At 40.7% G+C, this 24,991-nt stretch overlaps 1 protein-coding gene across 1 annotated transcript in view; it reads left to right on the forward strand.

Moving 5' to 3' along the window:
* Window positions 1–5,334: 5,334 nt before the first annotated feature.
* ABCA13 (ATP binding cassette subfamily A member 13) overlaps window positions 5,335–24,991 on the forward strand; it is a 194,277-nt gene continuing 174,620 nt past the window's right edge. Inside the window, exons 1-4 of the mRNA XM_063323974.1 lie at window positions 5,335–5,403; window positions 13,267–13,360; window positions 15,239–15,362; window positions 24,094–24,245. Coding sequence (XP_063180044.1) covers window positions 5,335–5,403; window positions 13,267–13,360; window positions 15,239–15,362; window positions 24,094–24,245 — 439 coding nt within the window. The remainder of the gene's footprint in view (window positions 5,404–13,266; window positions 13,361–15,238; window positions 15,363–24,093; window positions 24,246–24,991) is intronic.

Below are 24,991 nucleotides of genomic sequence, written 5' to 3' on the forward strand. Positions count from 1 at the left end.
CATGGTCAAGACAGGTGCAAGATACAAAGGCGTGAATGTTTTTAGATTTGCCCATCAGCAGTCAGTTATGTTCTGAACGCAGTGCTCAGTACCGCGAGCAGCAAACTGAGCTTTGGGGATTGGGTCTGCATGCAAGAACCGAATACAAAAAAGCATGGTACTGTGATTTGATGGCATTATTACAGTTTGCTACAAGATGTTGAGGTTTACTTTCCCTGAAAGTTTCTCAGATTTTGAGTTGGAGTGACTTAAATACATGCTTTCTCTTTCTAGAATAATTACCATTTAATATTATGCTCCATCGTATGAATCAGATTGCAGTTAATAAAGTCTTCTGCCTGAAGAGAAAGGAGGTCACTGAACAGAGCAACATTAAATCTGAAACTCTATGGTGCAATAATAGAAGAAAGAGTAATGCTGACAGGGGCAATGGTTTTGCTCAGGCTACAAACAAAATGCAGCAGCAGAAAAAGACAGACAGAGCCGGTTTTACACGACACAGAAACCTGATTCCAGATGCTTCTTGTCGGCGCTGAGCTTGTAACTGCAAGAAAATCTTCAGTTTACTCTCAGTCTGCCATATCACAAGAATAAAATTCCTAGAGCTGCCCAGAAGCTCCAACAAACCACTGTCTTCCTCGTGAAATTAGGTCTGTTTTTTTTTGTTTAATGTGTAGCTTCATTTTAATCACCCTATTATTTGACCTTGCCCACAACTAACATTTTTCGTCTTATCCTAACTTTGCACACAGGAAGTGTCTCCCAGGAAAGATGCTACTAATTGATGTCATCCTGCAGGCGCTTTGTCTGCAAAACAGGTCAGTGCCGTATAAATATTTACAAGTAGTACTCCTAATAATGTTAAAAGGAAAGCCTTGGGATCACACGGTAAACCTTGTGAAAGAAGTTGTGGGTGGCGGTAGGAAAATATGCTAGTTTACCAGATTCCCAGCTATATTCTCATATGATTTGACTGTCTGCCAAAAAGTGGTTTTGTCTCCTGGGCTTTAACATATTTAACATATAAAACTATGTTTCTTTGAATGTGCTTGCCAACCTACTCTAATTAGCCTATATTAAAGCTGTAGGCTAGACGTGACGTGTTGATGGTATCATATTATAAAGCAGTCAAGTTTTAAAACCAGAGATGAATGCTGAAAGAAGGTTCTCTGCCTTTTCTGCCCCGGTGGGTTTGGATATCTTGCATATTATAAGAGTAAACTTTTAAGTTAAAACTGAGACAAAGCCTGCTAAAGCTAAGCAGAAGCAGAAAAGGGCAAGTCACTATCTCTCTTGGAGACCCAATTCTGAGCATACTTTTTTTCCATTCCAGAAGGAATGAGTGGAGCACATGATGAAATATAAGACCTTCTAATTTCCCCTGAAATATTCAACATGTTACTGCTGACTACAGCCACCCTCTTAAGGCACCTTGAAAGCATATAATTTATTTAGCCTACCAGCAATTGTGCTGCGTTTGAACCTTTTCAAGCAATTTGTACATGCAACTCCTAAACAAAGTTGCTATTTTAGATGGGTACTTGCACAGGACACCGCTTGACATGGTACTGATGAAACCTAAGTCACACCAAAGAGCTTTCAGGATGGCAGCAATATAGCTGATGCGTCTTTCCAAAAATATTTAGAACTGATTTGCTTTTCTTGCCCGTGAGCTTAATTTTTAATATTATTGTCTCTTTTGTGCCAAGGGTTTGTTGTGGAGGGTGGTGGGTGGTAGATTGATTTCATATTTCTCATATTTCTCCAACATTGCAAATAATACAATCAATCAGGCTTATACATCCTGTTCCTTCTAAAATTACTTTTAGAAGTAATTTCGCAGAGTACCACTGTGGGGATTGTTCTTGGTTGAATGTTTATGGGGTATCTTTTACTTTCATAAAATTTTGTTCTGTAAAAACCAGCTCTACTACTGGAGAACACCATAGTAGGCAAGAATGAATTTCTTTAGGAAAGGACAATGACGTATGAGGGCAAATTAAGTTAACAGAACTCTCTGGTGAAAGGTGTTTATCCATTGAGTGTCTTATATAGTAGAATGAGGAGTCAGTAGTTCATTAGTACTAAATACTAATTGCATACAAAATAGTTGTTTCCTGTATCCATGAGAAGTTGTTTAGCATTAAAAAATAGAATGCAACTTTTAGGAGTATGTAATTATATAGAGCATAATGAATTACACACATCACACGCTTGGATGAGCAGAGATTTTGCAGAACTACTTGTTCAAACTAATTTGGCAAGTGGTTCGTGTGAGCTGTTTTAGCTTACGTACCAGTCAGGAACTGCCTTCTATATCAGCTGCTTTGATAAATAACTGCTTGTAATTCATTATGCTGAATGATTAATTTATAATTTCCTACAAATCACACACTATAGATTCTGCTCTCCAGTTTTTAAAAATGGCTGTGTGAATCCATACATATATTACAATATTCAATTATTGACAAATATTTGTTTAAACATGCATACTTTGTGCACAGAATTTTCGTCTTGGCTATCTCAGAGTTTCACCTTTGGTCCTGGTGAATAAAATTACTGTTACATATTCTGAAATAGCAGGAATTTTAGCATTGCTTGACTGAAAGCAGAGAAACATCCTTTATGCAAGTGCCAGCCAGCTGTGAGTGGAGCTCCTTGGTGAGGTACCTTCTTCCTTTTTGGTTGTTTGCCCAGCTACATTTTGCCACCGTAGGGCACGCCATGAGGAAAGCCCCAGAGTGGGGGGATGATGGGAGAGGTGAGATGTGGGGGACATGTCTCTGCTGCGCAGCACGGGGGCTGCCCTTCAGCACTGGAGGAAGCAGGAAGATGGTAACGTGCTTGATGACCACTGGAGGTGTGCACTTTGCCAGTACCATGACAGAGCAGTGGAGCGGGAAATCGGTTAATGGAAGAACCGAAGATGTGCTCAGTAGACCCACCTTCATACATAGCTTAATAAACCCTGCCTTAGAGGTACAAATATGCTTAACATAATTCAGGTAAACACCGAGTTACTTAGTTTTTTAGTACGTCCTGAGGATTTTCACATTTCTATTTAAAGCTAAATCACAGAATCATAGAATCGTTTAGGTTGAAAAAGACCTTTAAGATCATCAAGTCCAACTGTTAACCAAACACGGCCAAGACCACCACTAAACCATTTCCCTAAGCACCACATCTATATGGCTTTTAAATACCCCTAGGGATGATGACTCAACCACTTCTCCTGCAGCCTGATCCAATGCTTGACAACTCTTTCAGTGAAGAAATTTTTCCTAATATCCAATCTAAACCTCCCCTGGTGCAACTTGAGGCTGTTTCCTCTCGTCCTATTGCCTGTTACTTGCGAGAAAAGACCGACCACCACCTTGCTACAATCTCCTTTCAGGTAGTTGTAGAGAGCGATGAGGTCTCCCTTCAGTCTTCTTTTTTCCAGGATAAACCACCCCAATTCCCTCAGCTGCTCCTCATAAGACTTGTTCTCTAGACCCTTCACCAGCTTTGTTGCTCTTCTTTGGATGCAATGATTATTCCAGTAATTTTTCAGCCTCAGAGCAAAGAAAATAAAAGGAAATCCCACCATATTTGAGGAAGAAGGGTGTTCAACTAGTCATGTCCTGCATCAGAACAGACTGTGCATTCAGCACAGACCGCATCTATGATTTCTGCTTTGCTGGGAGGTGATTTTTACCAGTATGTAAAAATTTACAAATTAATGACACCTGTAAAAATTATAAACAGAAAATGTAAAAATTAAAACAGAAATTTGCACCATTTCAAATACAAAGGTTTTAACAGATTAATTGGTCAGTTTAACATGAAGTGGAGTAACTAAGCTTCACAACATGCTCTGGAAGGCCAAAAACTACTGCTGGGTGACTGCTGGTGCAGAACTTGGGAAAGGGAAGCTCAAACACTGGACATAAGACACCAGCTGAACCTCATCCCATGGAAACTGGCAGAGCTCAGTGGACCTGCAGATGTGCAGTTGCTCATTGCAGAAGTATCATATTTATTAATTTTTTAGATTGCTGCTTCAGCTTAAGTCTAGTGGAAATTGGATTGCTCACTGGTGACTTCTGTATCCAAAAAGTTTTTAGATTTTTGGGGATTTTATTCTTAATGTGGGAAAAGAGCCATGATTGTTAAGATGTCTCTTTCATTCATTAGTAACACATTTTGCAGAAAGTGTAATGATGCAATTTACTCAGCAATAATGAGAAATAAAGAATATTTGTTCAGGAATTGCACTGATTCAGATTTTAGGTGATTTGAATCGCCTCCTATAATGGCTGTGTTATGTGTCTCCATTGACCATACAGAGAGCTTGGGGGGATCAGACTCTATCTTAGGCAATTCATTTGGGTAGAACAAAATGTACAGAAAGATTACTCCTCTGCTCAAGGTGGCATTCCCGATCGGTAGGGTAGTCGTTCTCACCTCCCAGTAAAACAGCAGAGCTCTGCACTGCCAGACACCTGCTTCGTCTCCAGGTGGCCCCACTGCCACAGGTATGCGCAGGGTCCCCTCCTGCAGATCTCCCTGCACAGATCCAGGAATTGCCCTCCCTCCTCTTTGCTGAAGGAAGTGCTGGAAGACCGATTTGCATCCTGGGTGGCACGTGGCAATTAATTAACACAGTTTTCTAACTCATCAGAATATTCCACCTTTACGTAGGTAATAGTATACTGAAAAAGGAGAATGAAATGTCAAACACACACCTCTTACAAGATAAAATTAAACAGTCATATGATGATGCAATGGGACCACCCCAATGCTAGATGCGTGCTTATAAGGGTGTTCTAGAAGTATACAGACATTTATAGGGCTACGTGGTTAAACAGTGTACTTATTTCCCTACTATTCTTCTTTTTTTTTTCATTTCAAAAATCTAAGCATATGCATGCAAAATGACACGAACACTGCAGTGACAGAAAGTCACCGAACTCTGGAAAAAGACAAATGTGTGTTACATATTCCTTTTTTTTTCCTGTTATTTGCATTCATTTTTATTCCAGAAAAGTAGAAACGAGCGCAGAATATATACTGTGGGGTAAAGCACCCTGAAGGCATTTATACAAACCCATCCCCTTACTGTTCATTGCACTAAGCAAATGGAAAGATGAGATTCCTCAACGAATGCAAAACAAGAGGCAGAAACATAATCTCATCTTTTCTCAGCAGGCAGGCAAATCACTTGCACCATTCTCTAGTGCTGGAATTATTCAGCTACTGAAAAATAGGTTCAGACTGCTTGGTGAGATGATTCTGAGTTAGAAAGTCCTTAAGAAGCCACTCTGCAAGTGGATGAAGGAAAGAAAAGACGATATGGGGCATGCCGTACACCAGTTCAAGGCTCTATTTTGGAAGAATTGGCTCTGCCGTGTGAGACAACCGGTGAGTTTTTGGAAATGATAAACAAAGGAATATTTTAAATCTTCTTTTAGTATCTGTTGGAAAGAGTGTTTCTATCAGTCTTGATTTTCCCTTTTCACTGCAGAATGTTAAAGACAGGCTGGCTGCCTTGTTTTGCCTTTGGTCTCCTAATAGTTGAAAATCCAAGTAGAGAACAATAATGTGTTTTAACTCTAAAATGGCTGAGCACATCAATACTCCCCAGTTTATGAATGAGATAGGAAATCTCATAAAACTTCGGAAGAGCCACAGCGTATCTTTTAATTATCGTTAGACGCTACCAGTGCTTGTAGCAGTGGGGACGATGAAAATCAATTTCCTTCACATTACAGGTACTCATTGGTAATGTAAGAAAGCTTGCACAATTGAGATCAAAATCTAGATATGGGGGATGCAAGGACTGTATATTAAAATTGTATATACTTACACATTTCCTTTCTTGTCCACCCTATGAAGCCTGATTAAAGATTTCAAATTCCAATATGCAGAAGAATGTGGCAGCTACTTCAATAGCAGTCAAAATTAAAATAATACTCAAATAAGAGATGAGATGTCATTGTTTGCTTTTACTGTGATTGAGGTGATTTTTTAAATTGAAGATAAAAGGAAAATAATTCTTTCAAGTGAGATAGCATTTTTGTCAAAAAATATGTCACTATAATTAATAGTTTCTCATTGATTTCCCTTGTCTGTGATGATCTGGGGATTTGCAATAAGCCATGTTAACTGCTTCAGACAGGATTACTTCAATTCAATAAACATACTGCTTTCCATTTCAGAAATATTTCACTTAAATAAAGTTGTGATTTAGAGAGAGAATTTCTTCTCCAAATGATTTCAAGTGATGTTTTTTAACATCAAAGACATTTTTGGGGGAGGTATACTGTTGGTTATATTCTTCTCCATTCCTAAACTTCTGTGTGCTCCTTGTTCCTTGTACTTCAATCAGTGTGCAGGAAGTGGCTTCTCAGTATCTCCCGTTCTCCTCCATCCTGATCTATTTCTCTTCTCGCTCTGTCTAGTTTTCCTTCGTTTCTATTTTTGAAGGACAAAATCTTAACTCATTTAAGTTTGCCTTATTGGTACCTTTCCTGAATAGAGAGCTCACTGAGACGCAGACTTCCCCAAACCAGGAATTACAATGAATGACCCAAAGCACTTAATTCTGACCGTCCAGAGCCAGGAGCTATCCTGGGGAATTTGCAAAACCTCCTTATGTGCTCGTTGTGTGAACACTGAGCCACGAAGGCACTCCATTTGCAGCTACACAAGAAGAAATCCAGGTGGATCGTCCACCTGTGCAAAGGGCAGGTCAGACCTTTCTGAATCTGAAGAGAGCTGCATCTCCTGAAAGATCTGGTGTGATTCAGCTCTGTATTGTATTGTGTAGATCTATCTACACATCTATCTACACATCTAATCACCTGTAGAAGGCGATTGTCTTGTCATGGTTATTTACCAGCAGTTAGGGCAAGCAGACAAGTGTAGTCTGTGGCACTAATGACATGTCATGAGTGTCATGTGGTATTAGTTGATGGGGTTGTGACAGACGTAAGTGTTCTGTAAAAGAGTAGGTGTTTTGATTGAAATTCAGGCAGGCATCAGCATCTCTTATTAACATGGTTCAAAGGCAGCACAGGATAACACGTGTGTTTGGACATCAGTTGGAGTTTGAAATTGCCATTTTGTAGAAGATACCATCTCATTTCTTAGTTTTCAGAAACTTTTGTTTCTGAACTACAGATTATGGAAGCTCAGGAGATACACACTACCAGGCAACTGTATTACTGAAGTTTTCTATCACTGCCTTTCTTAACTATTGTTTATGTAGCATTTATTACCGTCCCAATTTGCAGATAGGTAAAGTATGAAGCATGATTCCCAAATTCCCTTGTCCTGATACCCCAATTTAGAGGAGAATTGGGATTATAATCATGTTATGAATTGTTCGGAGTTTGTAGTTGCTAATACGACTATTAGGAGAAAACAGAAACATAGCCTATCCTAAAACTATGCCTTTTTAAAAAAGATGCTATTATTAATTATTTTCATTTTAGATTAATGTTAAGCATGAGAGAAAAAGCTGGTATAATTCTTGTTCTTCATCTGCCCCTACAATTAATATCATCTTTGCCCTGCTTTTGTCCTTTACAGTTCACTTTAAAACACTTTAAAAGATATTTCTTCCACACTTTAAAAGATATAAACAGCCCTAAAAGTTGCTTATTTTTGAGCGCCCTCTGTTTTGCACTTGTATGTTTTTGCATCAGTGCAAAAAAATAACGGTTTAACACCAGTGAACGGTTACAAAGTTGTCTGCCGTTATCAGCCAGGTCCTAGAGCTCCATTACCAAATTCTCCATTCCTCCCAGATGTAACTCACCAGACTTGGCATGAGCAATCAGACCCCAGTTCCCCTCAGTGCCTGCACAAAGCAGTTGCAGAAGGGCTGCCACCTTTCAAATGTCCTTTCTTTGGACCTTCTTCTGTTGGTGCCTTTTCTATTTGAACATGAATATGCCTTGTACAGCAGCATTACTTACCACCTTTACCAGGAATAACTTGCTCAATAAGATCAATTTTGCTTCCTTAATGTCTGCAGCATGCTGATGGTTCATTGAGTCCTCTGACCTATTTCCACTTCAGACCAACCTGTTGGTGTTGCCTCTGCAACTGCCTTAGTTCTTGTACTTCTCCCAGATCCCTCTGTTATCACATGCTTTGCTGGAAGCCAGCTGAGTGGGGTTTGCTTTATTCATCTAAAAAAAAATCATTAGCTTACCAAGGGACAGGACTGCTAAGGGCTCTTTTGGAAGTTGGAAAAAACCCAACCAACTATTTCAGACTCCTTCACGTTCAAGCATCAGCTGCATGGTTGCGGCTCTTGCTACTGAGGCACAAGTTGAGACTGTAGTAAGGATAGCTGGAGCAGTCTACGGCAATGTGGACAATGGGATTATTTCTTAATATTCCTAGGTCCTCTGCAATTGCTATTACCAATGTCCATGGTACTCTAACAAAGAAAGGCATAAGCATGTTAGACCGAGAAGTCTACCTCTGATAAGCCATTAATGCATACTGAAATTTTGGAGATAAATGGAAAAGGGGGAAATTATTTGTTTTCCTAAAACCTAAGCAACAGAAGTTATTCTGATAGGCCTATACCTGCTTGGCTCACTGGTATTCTCCAGTCACGAATTTGATATATTTATGAAACCATGAATTTTATAGATGCACCAAAATCATTGCTATTTACCCTGTTCTTTAGGTACATGAGTTTTCTCAGGTGAATGGCAACAACCAAGGAGAATGCAGCCCAGAATGGGAGTAACAATTGTTTACAGTTCTTATTTCATTAGATGACCAAGGGACTGGAGCATCTCTCTTATGAGGAAAGGCTGGGAGACCTGGGTCTGTTCAGCCTGGAGAAGAGAAGACTGAGAGGGAATCTCATAAATGCTTGCCAAAATCTGAAAGGCTGGTGTGAAGAGGATGAGGCCAGGCTCTTCAGTGACAGGACAAGGGGCAATGGGCACAAACTGGAACACAGGAAATTCAGTCTCAACATGAGGAAAAACTTCTTTACTTGGAGGGTGGCAGAGCACTGGAACAGGCTGCCCAGAGAGGTTGTAGAGTTTCCTTTTCTGGAGATATTCAAAACCTGCTCGGATGCGTTCCTGTCCAGCCTGCTCTAGGTGCCCCTGCTCTGTCGGAGGGGTTGGACTAGATGATCTCTGAAGGTCCCTTCCCACACCGACCATTCTGCGATTTTGTCATTCTGTGATTCTGCCTTTCTCCCCCAGTGCCAATGCTAGTGTCATTGTGCAATGATCACTTTGATTCCTAAGTTTGTTAAAAAAAAAAAAGAGAGAGGGAGAGAGAATTTGCCCAGTTAAAAAAATGCCGCTGTTGTATTTTTGTATTTCAAGAATCTTTGGCTTATTTGTCACAGATTTGGAAAAATAACCCTTCCATGCATGCCAGATTTTTGGATATTCGACTAAGCAAATTAATTTTGGAAAAGCTTAAACCAGAGGACAGTTCTCAACTGTTCTGTGGCTGGCATACCCTACTGTGTTACAGCTTGTGTGACTTTTCTAGTCACAGAGTATTCTTTTGTATTTCTAGCCAGATGACACTCAGTTAAACTTATAAATGGCTTATTTCTTCCCCTTTCTCTGTTTTGATTTCTACGTGCCCTATGATAATCCAGCAGCAATTCTCAGTGGGTCAAATTCTTAAAGTTCAAAATATTTCTAAAATGTAATTGTGGGCAAAAAAGCCCAGGAACAGGCCAAACCAAATTAACTCAAATCTACCTAAAATAAATGAACTTCCTTGGCTCCATCCAAAGTCCATGGAAATCCATGGAAATCTACAGGAAGAATGCCACTCAAAGTTTTAGGCCAAGTGATATATCATATCCCATGCAAGTTGCAAGAGTGGGCCTCTAGTGACCTGGTACACTATACCAAAGAGAGTGTCAATGGAGAAGGTCCAATGAATTTCACAGCTATATTAAATGTGAATGACTGTCCCTTAGTGCAGCCTAATAGGGGAAATGGTAAGAAAAAAGAAGGTCCAGAATGAGGGTATGTCTATATTTGTTTGGGTGAACTAATCTAGATTTTGAAGTCAGAAGCTCATGTTATTCTGAATCCCCAGCATTTTTTGCTTGAAACCTTCTTACTAATTACGAATAATGTGTTAGATTTCCTTGACCAAAGAGGTACTCTCACCAACAACTGTCCTAGTAAAATGCTGCTCCAAATTCACATCTTTTTTAGTAAGCCTAGATTTAGCTCTATACAATAACATTAGCTTTTTTACTAACAGTTTGGATACTGGAGATTGAGCCAGTACGTAAAACCATTCCTGTTCTTCCCACATCATGAGCCTTTGTTAAATATAACTGAGAACTTCAAATTTTTTTGGTTGGTAGGTGACAACCAGTGACTTGTGTTATCCATGAGTTCAGTCCTCTGCTTTCAGAAGTAGAGCTACCTGGAATTAGCTGTGGTGCCTCTTCACCATGGTTTTATTTACATGACTTTGTGTTTTGTCCTTGTTGTTGTACTGAAAAAGCATAAAAGCTGGCACAGTTATTTTGGTGCCCAGGGCACACAAGTGTGTTTCTGGATATTGTGCAATAGACTCGGAAGCTACTGAGCTGACTGCACTTTCAATTTATTTACTTACGCTTGATCTGCTTGTAACAGGTAAAGGAAGCCCCTGGTAAAAGTGCAGTGTGGTAGGACAGATAGAGAACAGAACAGCAGACTTAAAATCAGAAGACTTTGATTAGTCCACAGGTTTTCCAGAGATGGTATCCCATGATGAAGAATCCCAAGAGGCTTCTCTAGCTTACAGAAAGATGAGTGGGAGCAAAGAAGTGCAAACTATAAGTAGCTTGATACTATCTAGAGGGCATTATCAAGTGAATACCTAAATACACCTACAGCTCTGCTCACAGGTGTCAGGGCCCTAAGGTCACTGATGTCTTAATGACCCTGAATAGCCTCACATGGGCCTCCACCCACAGACCCAGCCCTGCCCCTATTTAAATTTGGTCTGGGGCCTTCAGTAGGAGTGATAGTCTCTGGCTCAGCTGTATGTTCCCATAGCCTCTCCAGGTGATTGCAAGACTGTGTCCGGCCCTGGCTGCTCTCACTGGATGTGACCACGGCCTGCAGGTTAGCTTCCTGGCTTGATGTCAGGCCTGTCTCATCACTGCAAACTCACCTGTAGATCTATGCTTTCAGTTGAGCCTTACTGCACTTGCCTTGCTAGAGTACTGCAGGACAGGCCCTGCTTGGCAAGGACCCTGCTGGCCTGGCATCCCCTTTGGCTCCCTGCCCTTTAGGGAAGCAGCTGGCTGGTGCTGTACCCTGACTGCCTGCTTAGGTTGCCTTGAGCCCTGAGGTGAGCTCCAGGGAGCCCAGCCTGTGGCTGTCCAGGACCTTCCCCTGTAAACCACCACCCACTCCCCTGGAGCTCTGGTCTCCCACAGTCCTGACCCCCTGGGCTTCTTGTAGGACCTTCTACCCCACTCCTTCCCCCCGGCCTGGCCTGGCCTGGGGGATGATGGCGGTGTGTGTCTCCAGGGGTGGCCCGGTAATACCTCCTCCAAGTCTCTTCTGCAGTGTCTCTTATCTGTTGTACCTGGATCCACCCCCCTGCCCCAAAATAGCCCCCACTGATGCCCTGCAGCAATGACACCACTCCACAGCAAAGGCCCCTTGGATCCCAGATGGGCAGTATGGGGTTGAGTGTGCCAAGGAGGGGAGGCTGCTGCCAGGGCCCTGGGGGCAGTGCTAAGCCTTAATGGCCCTGACCAGTCTCACCTGGGCTCAGGGCCCACCTGAAATATGGCTTCTGGGCCCTCAGCTCAGAGGAGCACTGCTCTTCAGCTTAGCTCTTTTGCTTGGCAGCTGTCTTTCTAGCTTGACCGTGGTCCTGCCTCGTCACCGTGACCTTGCCTTGAGGGTCTGGACTCCTGGTTGAAGCTGTTTGCAATGGCTGGGCCTGCCCTCCCCTGCTCGCCTCGTGGGGTCCTGTGGGAGGTGTTACTGTGCATGGCCGCCCATGTCTTAGGGAGCAACCGGCCCCTGCTTCTCCCTAAAAATTTGAAAGCAAAAGCATCAAGTCTGGCTTTTTTTTTTTTGTGGTTTTGTTGGCTCCTATTGGGTTTGGAGTGTGTTCAGCTTAGATAAATGGCAATTTCCTTAAATTTCAGAAAGCCTTTAGTTTCTTGCCTCGTGTTCAGCAGAGCAGGCCTTTTCCTCATGGAAAACTCTGCCATTGGATTTTGTTCTTAAGCATTGTATTACTTTTCTCAGGTATTTTTCTAACACACCCAAGTTTAGGAATTGCTTCCCCAGTGGCATTTGATTCAACTGTGACAGTTTAGAAATAAAAATCCTCAATATGCTTTGGAGAAGTTAATAGTCTCTAATGGGAGATCTTTAGTGTAGCGATTTGTCATTTCTACTACGTTTCTGTTACTGAGTCCAGTATTCATGCTTTCCTAGCACTTTTATCAGTGAACCTGTAAGTCTTTTGAAAGTAGGCTGAATGGCAGTCTTCCTTTTTGCAGCTGAAAATTGAGACAATTGGTTTTGTTTGTTGGGGGGGGGGCGTTATTTATTTATTTATTTTCTTTGTGCGGTCCATTTTGGGGCTTGCATCCTCTCTGTGGAGGGGCAAGCACATACCGTGTACATGCAATTTGCTCAGAGGACACCAGCTCAAAACCTGCGAGCCCCGCAGTGCACCAGCTTCAGTGCCTTCTCCTTGTGGCCCTGGAAATAGGAAGGGAGGGAAATGAGAAGCATGGCGGTGGGCAGCCTCAGGCCCATTAGCTTGGTCTCACAATGCGTGACAAATGCAGATTTTGGAGAGAGGTGACTACAGGTGAAAGAAAGGGTGTAAGTAGCAGCAACCAGGGAAGGACAAGGAGGCAGCCACCAGGCAGGATTCAGGACAGCAGCATTCAGGAGAGCATGAGGAGTTGCAGCAAGGTGCAGAATGCTGCTGGCTTGTTAGGAGGTTCAGGTATGGGAAAGATGGATGTCACTGTTTTGACCAGAGAGAAATATCTACAAACGCTATAAATAGAAGAAGTGAAAATTGCTTTTGTACTCTGAAAGTAGTGTATTTGGCAAAGTTATAAGGATTTTAAATAGAAGTCTTAATTATTAATTTGATTTTAATTATTTTTTTTCCCTTAAGTAGTTGTAGAGGAGATATTCAATGTTTTTTTATTAAAAGATCTATGAATTTTAATGATTTGTTCCCAAATCCTCTTTTCTATATTACTGACGATGTTTTGATTTTCCTTTTCAGGTCTTGTCTCTCACTGAAATACTCTGGCCATGTGCACTTTTCTTGATTCTGGCTGCAATCCGCTTCCAGGAGCCCCCCAAATACAAGGAAAACTGTATGTTTTGTTTCACCTGTGTTCTATATTGGTTGCCTCTGCTTGTAGAAGTATTTAGGAAATATTAAAGATATCCTAGAATGGGCAGCTTAAATGTAGTGGAGTGAATGGAAAGAATCCTAAGGTGGGATTCAGTCTTGTCTAGCTGTAGATCTGAGCGATCCATATTTAGGCAGGAAAGAAATACCGAGTTTAAGGTCTGATGTGTCAGAGCAATTTTAGACATCTACTTTGGAGGAAGGTGGATTTCTTGGGTTTTAGTTGTACTTATTTCTTTCTATTGAGTAATGGAGTTTAGATGACTGGTTCAGAGATAGATAATTATGCAGTAGATATTAACAGTTAGATGTCTAAGATGAATCTTACCCCTACCCAGTGCCTGGGATTTAGAATGAACATTTTGTAAATAATAAATACTTCCATCAACACTTCAAAACTTGTTATGACTACCTCCACCTTATAAAGGTCTTCCTGATTTTATCTTGTCAAACGTTAACTTCATTCAGAAAAGAATGACTTGTGTATGACAGTCTATTCAGTTTATTATTCTGTTATCCACAGATGTCAGTAAACTGGGGATAAACCAGCTTTAGCTGCATTAGAAACCAATTTAGTAAAACAATTATAGATCTGTAGAGTGAAACATCTGGAAAGAATCTAGCCTGCTCTATAGACATTTACTATAGACTAGCTCTAGTCTGGACCCAAGGATGCAATGCATGCTGATGGTTTGAGTATATTAAGTGTGCTCTTGGAGCGCATCTTCTGCTTTGTTTTAGCAGAAAGTGATCTAGTGTATGTGCTCAGAGAGCTTTCCACAACGTGAACTGGAGTGCGCTAAGTAAAAATAACTCGTCTGCAAATGGCACTGGTCATTCACAACTCAAAATTCATTAATTTATACATCAAATACCGTTCCTGAGGAATGGATGGTTTGACTAACAGTGCAATTTCTAATGGTACACGTCTCAAAAATAGTGGTACCTGAATTTAAATACAATTATAATTTTTAAGTATCATCATGTACATGTAGTAAATTTCCCATTTCTGCATCTTTCGATTCTGAATATTCAGTAGAAGTGTTAGCCCAAATGCTAACTTTCTTATTTTCTTCTCATTTCATTCCCTTAATTTTGATGTAATGGTTGCCAAAAGAAAGTTATCCAGAGGAAGAGGGGGAATGATCTTTCAAATATTTCTCAATTTTAGCTGTTTTAAACGGAGAAATTAAGTTAAATATGAACCCTATAGCTATTCCTTATGTTTCAAAGTAAGCAAAAAGTTGCTTTATGTTTTGAAGTTTAAATTCTCAGAACTATGGAGAGATGTGGATAAATTCTAGAGATATGAAAAAATTGCTGTTTAGAGAGCCCTGATGGATGTACATGCAGACATTGCTAAATACCAGTTCCTTCATCTCATGAAAGCCTGGGAGAAAAGAGGAAATACTATTTTGTGAAGAAGTCTATATTCTAATCCAGGTCACAAATCACACAAAATCACAGAATGGTAGGGGTTTGGAAGGGACCTCTGGTGATCATCTAGTCCAACCCCCCTGCCAAAGCAGGTTCACCTAGAGCAGGTTGCATTTGGGGAAGAGAAGCTGGAAGACATATGATATTGCAACAGCATTACTACCATGAAAACCAGCTATTCAAAGACTGCTCTCAAATATCATACCTGATGTCACAGTCTGACACAAAAGTTACTCATTTTCTGTGGTGAATTCTTTGTTCTTAAGTGGGACACCTGCCACTGATACAACTTCATCGTTTGCAAGCGACAAAGCCACTTTCTAGGAGAAGGGAACACAATGTGATGGTATAGGTTTGTAACTGCAACGTCACTGGTCTTAATTCTGCCACTACGTGGTTTTAGGTTACTTAGAAGCTCGGGACTTACCAAGTCGGGGCCTTTATCCTTTCATGCGGACCCTCTTCTGTAACGTTGGTTCAAGATGCAAGAATACTAGTTACACAACACAGAAAACCAACCGCTTACGGTAAGTTATACAAATTTGACGGAGCCATCAGTACCACAGTGCATCTTTTTCTACAGCAAAGGTTCTTATTGTCTTGTAGAGAGGTAGAACAGGAGCTTTTACTCTGTGCTAAAAGTTGCCTTCAGTGTCCTTATGAATGCAAAAGATGTAGGACCTTAGTCATGCTTTTTCCTAATTTTTGTTTGCCTTCTTGGGCATTTCATGCTGTTATTAGATACTGAAAACTGTTTGGGGGGAAAAATGGAGAGGTACCTTGCGATATTCTTGTCCTTCCTTACTGCCATGTGAGAGCATACATTTACCCTTCACTAGAAAGTCCTTTATTACATGAGGGTGAGACTGAGCAACAAAAAATATATCATGCATAGATTTAAACTTTGAATAGTTTGGGAGAGTACATAGTGGGGGAAATAAACACAGAAAAGAAAATAAGGATAACTCTTGAATAAGACCCACAAAGGGCCAAAAAGGACTATCAGTTCTTTAACAAAAAGAACGTGAAAAAGTAGTCTGTGAGAGGGCCTTGCCACAGGATCCCAGAATGTAGAAAGAAAAAGATGAACTTGAATTTGGGCTTTTCCTTTAAGAAATGTAGTAATTTCACCTACTTCAAAATGTTGAAAAGCATTGAGATGTAAAGACACATATGCAAATTGGCTGAAGGATGTAGTCATACGCAACCTTTCAAAATATATAACAATAAAGTCAATTTAAGGTGAGCTAATCAAAATATATGTGTGTATATATATGTGTGTGTATTCTTAGAAAATTGAGAATATCTACCAAAAAAAGATCTTACAGGTTTGAGCCAGGTAAGTGTGTAAGAGCATCAAGTTTTTATGGTTTATTACTGTAGAAGTTCATATGTAGTAATATCAGCATACAGCAAGTTGGAAACCTTCATTATCACAGTAATAGGCCATAATACTTACTGTTTGATCTAGACAGTCCATTCTAGTTATTTGTTCGTGTAGAGAATTGTTGTATAAGACCATGCAAAATAAATCAAAATAAATGTTGTTTACGAGCAAGCACCTTCTACATAAAGCAATAGTTTGTTTGGGGAATCTTAATGGTTTAAGCCACAAATCATTATTAGTCCATATGTAGTATTACACAAAATACTTATATATAGAAATAACAGTATTACAGTAATATCCCTAAACAAAAACTACCCTAATAATAATACAGTTAAAATCGTTACACAAACACTTAGTTTCTACTCCTTTCCCTGGGGTTATGCTCATCTTTCCACTGCTGTACTGCGTCATAAGGTCAGTGGCTGCATTCTGCTGGTGGTGGTGGGCTTGTTATGGCAAGTCATGATCCGGACACCATTCCCTGGAGGAATGTGGTTTTGGTGGCTTCTTTTTCCCTCTAGGGTGCATTTGGGGTCACTTATGTTTGCTAATGTGCTTTTATACCTTGCTTGTTCTCCAGTGGTCTGCATCTCTATGATACATCTAAATTTGTACGGTATGTCTGAATGTATATGGTATCTTTTACATATGTTAGGTACCTGTTATTTTTTCTTTATACTTATAAATTGGCTTTGTCACTGGCCACTGGTGAGTTGTTTACAGTCATGGGGTCCTCAGTGCCAGCTTGTGCTCCATCTCTTACCATGCCAGACATGTACTCCAGTACAGCGCATCCCGTGCCCCCACTTCTCAAGGCCTCTACTGTTATACTGGGCCTCTGCACTGCTTTGCTATGTTAATCATAAATATCTCACTTTGCACTGAACGATCACTTGTTACTCCTATGTGTATAAAACTGTGATGGTATTACACAATGAGAAGTGAAAGTAAAGCAAATAGCCATAGCTGTCTGGCCAGAAAAAAAATTAAATTAAAACTAAACCAAGTCAAAAGCAAAACTTGCTTTGTCTGAACTTGCCTTAATGTGCCTGCAAATGTGGCAAGCCTCTGTGCCGTGGTCTTGCAAACTCAGTACAAAGCCTATAGCCTGTTACTTGCAGTGGCAATACTATATTACTGGGTTATCGAGTTACAATAGCTGTTGGCCTTTTTAAAAATTGGTTCCTAAAAGGATAGGTTTTATTTATATCACTAGTCCAGATGCCATCTAAGTGTGTTAAACCTCTGGAAACTATGAACTATATTGATTGCCCTGCATGATTATTTACACTGCTTTGACTGAACTGCCCAAATTATATTTCAGCTCAAAATAAAAGCAGGAAAGAATTTCCCGGAGGCAGTCTTAGACCTACTTAAGAATTGGAGAAATTATTCAGTGGCTTTCAATTTTTCAACTAAAAAATAAAATGTATGCATATTTATACACTCAATAGGCTACACTGAGTAGCATGTAGCCTAGGTAAGGAAAAGGGGTAAAAAGGTAGGATGAAGTTCATTCTGAGGTCAGTCTATTCCAGCAGGTCCATCAGTATAAATTAAATCAACCTCAGGGCTGCTCTGACTTATGCTGGCTGCCAACAGCCTTAGGAATACAGACTGTCAACTTGATCAGCCAAACATAACTGAATCCTGCAATGTCCCTGTGTTGACTGGAGAGAAGGAGCGGCATAGGAACAGTAATACCAATCATTGAGGATTTATATCGAACCATAGGTGGTTCTTTATAATAATTTTCAGAGACATTTTTGCATCAAGAATGCTGTGTTTATTAAGGGTAAATCAAAGATTCTGCATAGTTTGCATGGACACTTAACCCATTTGTTTTCACAGTATGTACCACATGGGTACTATCAGTTTGAAATACAGTAGTTGCCTTTTGGAAAAAGTAATTCTATGAGTTCTGTTGGAACCTCCACTATGAAAGCCATAAACCACCCAAATAACTATTTGTCAGGGAGCAGCCTGAGCAAGGCTGCTCCATGACAGGGACATATCCAGAGGTTCAAGTTATCCTGGTGCAGGCCATGCCCTCACAGATGTGGCAACATCCCTGCAGGCAACAGGCTCCATTAACAGCCTCCAACATGGTGAGAAGATGAGCCAGGTGAAGGCTACAACTACCTCATTAACTTTGATCTGCTGAAAAATCTGCCACCTCCTCTGATACCTCAGAAAGCATCCATTTTTCAACAGCTCAGAGGCTTTGTTCCTTGTTTCTCTCTTCAGCCACTGCAGAAGATGCTGGCTTGCAGCTCTTTGATGTGATTCCCTAGCCTGTTACACCCAGCAGTATCTCAGAGCAGAGGAGTACGGAAATATTTAGGAGATATATTTAGGACCTCCAATGGTAAAGGACATTTTTCCCTGCTCTTTCCAAAATGTTCAACCCTCCAGTTTATCTTAACGCAGAACAGAATAAAATTGAGAGCATGCAAATAAAACAAAAAACGGGCAGCACAATGTCCTATGTCCTTACACTCACAACCACAAATGAGAGTGCATGTGCATGGAAACATAATGTATTCCCAGTACTCTTAATTCCACTGCAAATCTTGCTGATTGTGGTGGGATTTGCCCTTGCAGCTCAAAGTCCTATACCTATGTTTCTTAGACTTCTCAATACCTAAAAGAAAATTAAGCTTAGGTTTTGTCAGACTTAGAACTACAAAGATCATGAAAACAAGACTCTAAAATGTTATTTCTAAGCACATTAGTTTATTTCTCTTTATTTAGCTACAAGTAGTAGCAGCCTGAGCAGCCTCACCCTGTAGATGTGTCAGGGCCCAAGGTCTGTGCCTGGCATCTTCTCCTGGATGGACCCCTTGGTTCCATGTGGTAGCTTTGTCTACTTTTGATCTGACTGGACTCCTGGGCTTATCCTGCCGTGTTGGGGCTGTCCCTGGAGCCTGTGAACCATCCCTGGCTCTGCCTGCTGGCTGGGATCCTGGGGGACAGTGCCCCATCGGTGAGGGCATGGCCTCCTCCAGGGTCACCTCAGCTCCTAGCTTGGCCCCCCTCCTGGAGCAGCTCCACTTACGCTGGTCCCTTTCTTGTTACTGATTTTATTGATACCTGCGCCTCTGTGGTTCTCTAGTGGAGCATTATCAGAAGAGATTGTGTTATGAGAGCACGTGTGGAAAAACAAAATCAAGGAAGGTCTAAGCAACAATGACAGCACTTGCATAAGAATTGCTTAGAGGGTCAAATTTTTCTTTGATGATGTGTATCTTCAAATGAAAAAAGAAATTAATTCTGCAAGATAGCTGTACATCTGCAGCAACTTATTGGAATAGTAACCCTATGTGGTCTGGGCCAGATTTTGTAGTCTTCTTCTATGTGGTTGGAAACTAGAAACCTAAGCAATTTTTGTGATCTTGCTTAGAGATTGTCAGAGAGTTGGGGAGAAAAGGAATTTTGAACATAAGTTTTCTCCATTTTATAACTAATTAAGAACAACAATTTTTTGGTTCTTTATATTTTTTGATCTACTGCATTTTAGAAGGGTTATAATATTATGCAACATGGAGAGGAAATATCTTTCCTTTCTGTGACAGATACGCAGTAAGCTATTGTCCAGCATGTGTATTGGTGTTGATGGAGATGTCATGTCTCCAGGCTGTCCTGAGATGGTGCAGAACAGAAGCCAGCACAGCTGGGTCTTTGCAGTTTTAGAGAGAAATTTTTAATGTGGTGACAGGGGTGAGCTTGAGACAAGAGTTTGCTGAGAGGTTTATGAAAATCACCAGTCTAAATGGCATTGCCCATTAAGATCGTAGCTGAGATCTCAGATGAGCTCTGAAACGTTCTTATTGTCATCCTGAGTAACTGGGTAATTTGGACAGAATTAGCTTTTCTGAGTCATGACTAGGAAATGCCAATCGCTTTTACATGCTCACAGAGATGCAGTCGTTTTTCTCTTTTACAGTGTTTTGTCATGGTCAAAGCTTGTATGAATGTATGTCTTTAGTTTGATTTTGGTCCTTATGCAAGTATTTCTGGAAATGCACAAGTAAGGGAAGAGTTACCACAGATGACAATGAAATTATATATGTATACACAACCCCTCCTAACACCCCAGTTCTAATTATGCATGTCCCCTCCGATAAATTACTGACTTCCTCCTTTTGTCCTTTTTGTCCTCCCTTGCTTGTCCTCTTTATTGATCCTAGCAACTGCTGCTGTTGACTTCCTTTATGCATACACAAGAAAGTTAATGTCATCTTTTGCCTCAGAAAGCACACGTTGAAGGCTCTCTGGGAGAGCGCCGTAGAACAATTAAGTATTTTTGTTGGCACGCTGTCTGAAAATTGCTTGCCTTGACTGACCCTGCAGCTGGTTTTGAAGTCTAATTTCTTATCTTTTTGGCAAGATGGTGACATCTTCCTGCAATTTGGTGTAACTAGTGCTGAATTAAGAAACTAGTAGTATCTCGTGGCGTTCTTATTAGGAGATAAATATGGTCCCGTATTACCATGTTGAAAACATATAAAATCTTTAAAATTTAGCATGGATATCCAGCAAATGGAACCTCTGTAATATTTTAATCTGTTTCATAAAACTGAGCCTGATAACTAATATGCCTATTGCCAAAGGCTGTTGCACTCTGCTTCAAGAGTAGCTGGAGGAAGGGCTGTGGCAATGTTGGCAGAGGGGCACGAGTGGCAGCTGGCTGACATTGCTCCTGCCCTGGAAATCCTCATCAAGCTAATAGCTCAGAAACAGCACCTCCGAACGGCTGCTGTCATCCTGCTGAGAAGCTTGTGCTTGGGAGTGTGGTGTTTCTATGAGTTTTTCAGGTTGCACTCTTCTGTAACAGCTGGGCCTTAAACCTGTTTTTTGGTCCTTCTTCCATAACCTACACCCCCCTACTGTTTCCCAGCTCCCCCTCCAGTTTTGCCATCCACTTGCCTTTCCCTGCACTTTTCCCTGGAGCTCTTCAGAACTCCAAGTGCCACCAGGTATTTACTTTAATGCTTCTTGTTTCTGTGTCTTCCTCAGTGGGCGTCCCTCCGCCCCCCCTGTGCTGTGGGACTTCTCTCAGGGCAGTGGCTTGTCTCACCAGCCCTCAAGCCTGGAGACACTGAAGAGACAGCCCGGCTGAGCTTGCTGTCCTGCTCGGGCAAGGGGCAGGGCAGGAGGGGTACGCAGGCAGCTGCTGCTGCCTCACACAGCGCCTAGGGCAGCACGACCTGAAGCCTTTTGCCTGACTTCTTAGTTCGAAGGAAGCTTTAAAGCTATCAATGAAACATTTTGAAGCCAAGTGATGAAGACCAGGCAGCATTTTTCCTCGCTCAAATTAGGGGGTGGGGGAGTTCAGTTTTCCTCTTGTTTGAAAAACTATTGCTAAACAGACCCTGGTTATCTATTACATTTGCTACCTACCTGCTCTAAGAACCGCTCACTGCTCTGCTCGTGCAGCATGAGGCTGAATGGTTTTTGGGCTGGGATTACTCACAAGAGATTCAGATTAACAGAAGTGATTAATGTTCATACAATTCAGCCTGCATTATAGGGTGTGCTGCTGCTATGTATCCAACGGGTGGCTATAGCATACAAAATTAGATGCCAAGAGGTTTCTGTTTTTCCCCTGCTCTTTATCAATCCAAGTGTTGCAGACCCAGGATATGTCAGAGGCAGTGATGGGGGCAGAGGAGAGGGAGCTACTAACTCCACCACCACTGTCATCTGTGCGATCTGCTGCTGGCAGCACCAGCAGTCCCGGCACCAGCATTGAGCCCAAACGTATGCTCCCACATGACTAAAAGTGTCCCTTTTCCCCAGAGTGTTATTGTTTGCAATGCTCCTAAACCAGGGAGGTTTGTACAAGGGGATGCAAGGCTTATGTCTAGTTTGGAGGGAAAACAACATGGGTTGAAATACTGCCTTTATGCTCCACTTCTTTGAAGTCTTGTGATTATTTTAAGTGACCTTGTTTTGTGAGTCAGTTGTCAATTTAAAGTTCAGCAAGTATTTTAAAAATAAAAATCTGTGGAAAATCCTGTGGAAACTGAGCTAGGGTATTTATTTTTTTAAAAAAGTTCTGACTGGATTTGTGTTTTAACCAATGTGGTTGTTATTATTCCGGTCAAGCGCTGGCCGCTTGTTCATGCTCAGAAAGCACAGCGCTAGAAAGTTTTCAGCATGTAGTTAGTGCTCCTGTTCTTCTTTGCCAAACACCAGTGTCTCTAGCTGTTTGGAATTTTAGGCAGCAGGTGTGTTAGCAATATTGGAATTTATGTGGTAGTTTTCAAAAGCAAGAGCCGAAGCGCAGCTATTAATCACCCTAAAAACTGCACTCTGAACAACAGAAACCTGCTTTTTAAAACTCTGTTTAAAAGGGTGGGGGTGTGGGGGGAAGTGGTGAGGTATTGTTTTATCTTTAATCCATTGAAGCTTGAGGCTGGTGGAAGAGTTTTCCAAAATCCTGCTGGCTGTTGGTCACGTTGGGATCAAAATAATCTGCACTGAAGCAATCAAGGACTTGATTGTTTTAAGATTAAATTTTCTTCTTATCCTGTGGTCTAAAGTTGCAGACAGCCCTGTGGGTGTCTGAACAAATGACGATCAGAGAGTGAAAGAGAAACGAGAGAATCAGCAGTAGCAGATGTTTTTTGCTTCGGTTTGTGAATCTGTCTCGTTAGGTTTTTCTTCACCAATAAGTAAGAATTGTGCTGAAAACTAGTATTCATATACAGGTTTGACAAGAAAGGAATGTAAATATATATTTTATTTTTGTAAGTGGGGGTTATTTGAGAGTTAATTATGCTTGTAATGAAAAAACAGCAATATTTTTGGTACATAGGATTTCACCCTAAGATAACTTGAACTTCCTATAAGATAAAAACAGAATTCAACTGCCTAGTAAAAGATGATAATTCCTAGCTAAAGATGATTATTCCATTGTTTATGATGCCTTGGGAGAGTGTCAAGTTATTTTCTCCTGTTTAGAGATGTTTAAATGAAACTTTGATGTCTGATTTCATCTTGAAAGTATTGTTAGAAAATTGTTGTGCTATTGAGTAGCCACCAGATGGTAGTATGATAGAGATAATAGAGATAACGTGTACCAGGGGTTTAGCTGTAAACTAAAATCAGGGGAAAGCCAGTAATGATAATAGGATACTGTTTTTATAGGATGTTGCATGTATTTGAAAAAACAAGCTCTCATATCCCAAAACCAAGCTGTATAGCTTTTTCTAACAGGCATTTCTGGTGTAGCCAGAGACATCATTCTTCTCACTTTTCAAATAAAAGGGTATTTTGAGGAGTGCATCTTTTGGAATCAGTGTACTTTTGTTAGTATGGATGCTTTTTTGTTAATGTGGGGGAATTGCTATCATCATTCTGTTGCTTAGTAAACTAACTAAAGAGGAAGCACCAACTTCAGGGCCCAGAAAGAGAAAGTAACCTATATTTTACCTGGTAACATTGACCAACTTACCTGTTCTGGTTGCAGCGTGTTGCCTTAGATGCAATATGAAAGCCTGAACTTCAGGGTACAGGCCATCACTGAACCATCACCTGGACTTGTGATAAACCAGGGGAGAAAAGTTGAGTGTGTTCAGAAACATCAAAGACTATTTTGGACGTGTCTGGCTGCTTCCAGAATTGGGTTTCTGGCATAGGTTTGTTGCTCCAGCTCAGCAATTTTTCATTGTCCTTTTTCCTGAGGTTTTGAGACTCAGTGATGCAACTTGCAATCTAATGACCTGAACTAAACAGAAGTTGTGTAAATGCATAATAGTAATAAAAAAATAATCAGAATACTGCTGTGAGTATATAAACGTTTTTTAGCTACTTGCTTCCAGGTTATAATTACCTCCCCGATCCCCTTTCTTCCTGTGAAAAAGCACCTCAGGCATCCAAGCTGGTCCAGAGAGCTTCACAGGACCTGATCTAGGCTTCATGAAAGAGATAGAAGAACTTGCGAAAGGATTTATTGAGACCACAGAGAAAACCATGGCCTTAGAAAAGCTATGGGAGGATAACTCAAAGTTCTCAGGTAAACTGTGATCTAATAATTAATTGCTTTATCTATCAGGTGGTGATAACTATTGAACAAAGGAATACTTTTATTTTAAAAATAAAATGGTCAAACTAAAATTTTAGCTGCCCTGAAAAAAGCCACTTTTATGATTACTATTGCTGTGGCAGTCATCATATTCTCGGGAAGAAGTTAGCTTTCTAAAATTGTGCTTTTTTTTTTTTACTACTTGATTCTTAACAAAATACTGTGAAAGAAAAGTTTTAAAGATAGGGATTAATGATCTGACTACATGCCTGCTTGGTCTAAAATGGAGTCAAAAGTAACTTATCGGGATTTAAGTCTTTCTCCGCAGGTTTTCCTGTTGTAATAGAGAGTATAGGGATGGAAAACCTCATTAGCTCACATCTGGTGACCTTTAGGCAAACAAATGAGTCTCTCACTTAAAGAGTGAGACTGAAAACACCAAGTTCTGATGCTCCCGCTCTGTTCCCACCCATACTGTGCAGCCTTGCTGCTGTAGCAGGAGGGCATTTAGGACCTACTATGACCCTGACTTTCTGGATGAGTTTTCAAGCAGAAAGATTTAAGCAAAACAGTCATTTTCATGCCTGGCTGGCTGGGAACTAGTATGTTCATCTGGTGTTGATGTGATGATTTTGCCTTACTGAAAAGTGAATGGTAAGCAATTTCTTTTTAAATTGTTTTTGTGATAATAGTAAAAGTATTGGAAAGCACAGAAAAGCAAGTGGATCACTATCTTT

Source organism: Chroicocephalus ridibundus, chromosome 2 (assembly GCF_963924245.1).
Source record: "Chroicocephalus ridibundus chromosome 2, bChrRid1.1, whole genome shotgun sequence".
Classification (NCBI taxonomy): Eukaryota; Metazoa; Chordata; class Aves; order Charadriiformes; family Laridae; genus Chroicocephalus; species Chroicocephalus ridibundus.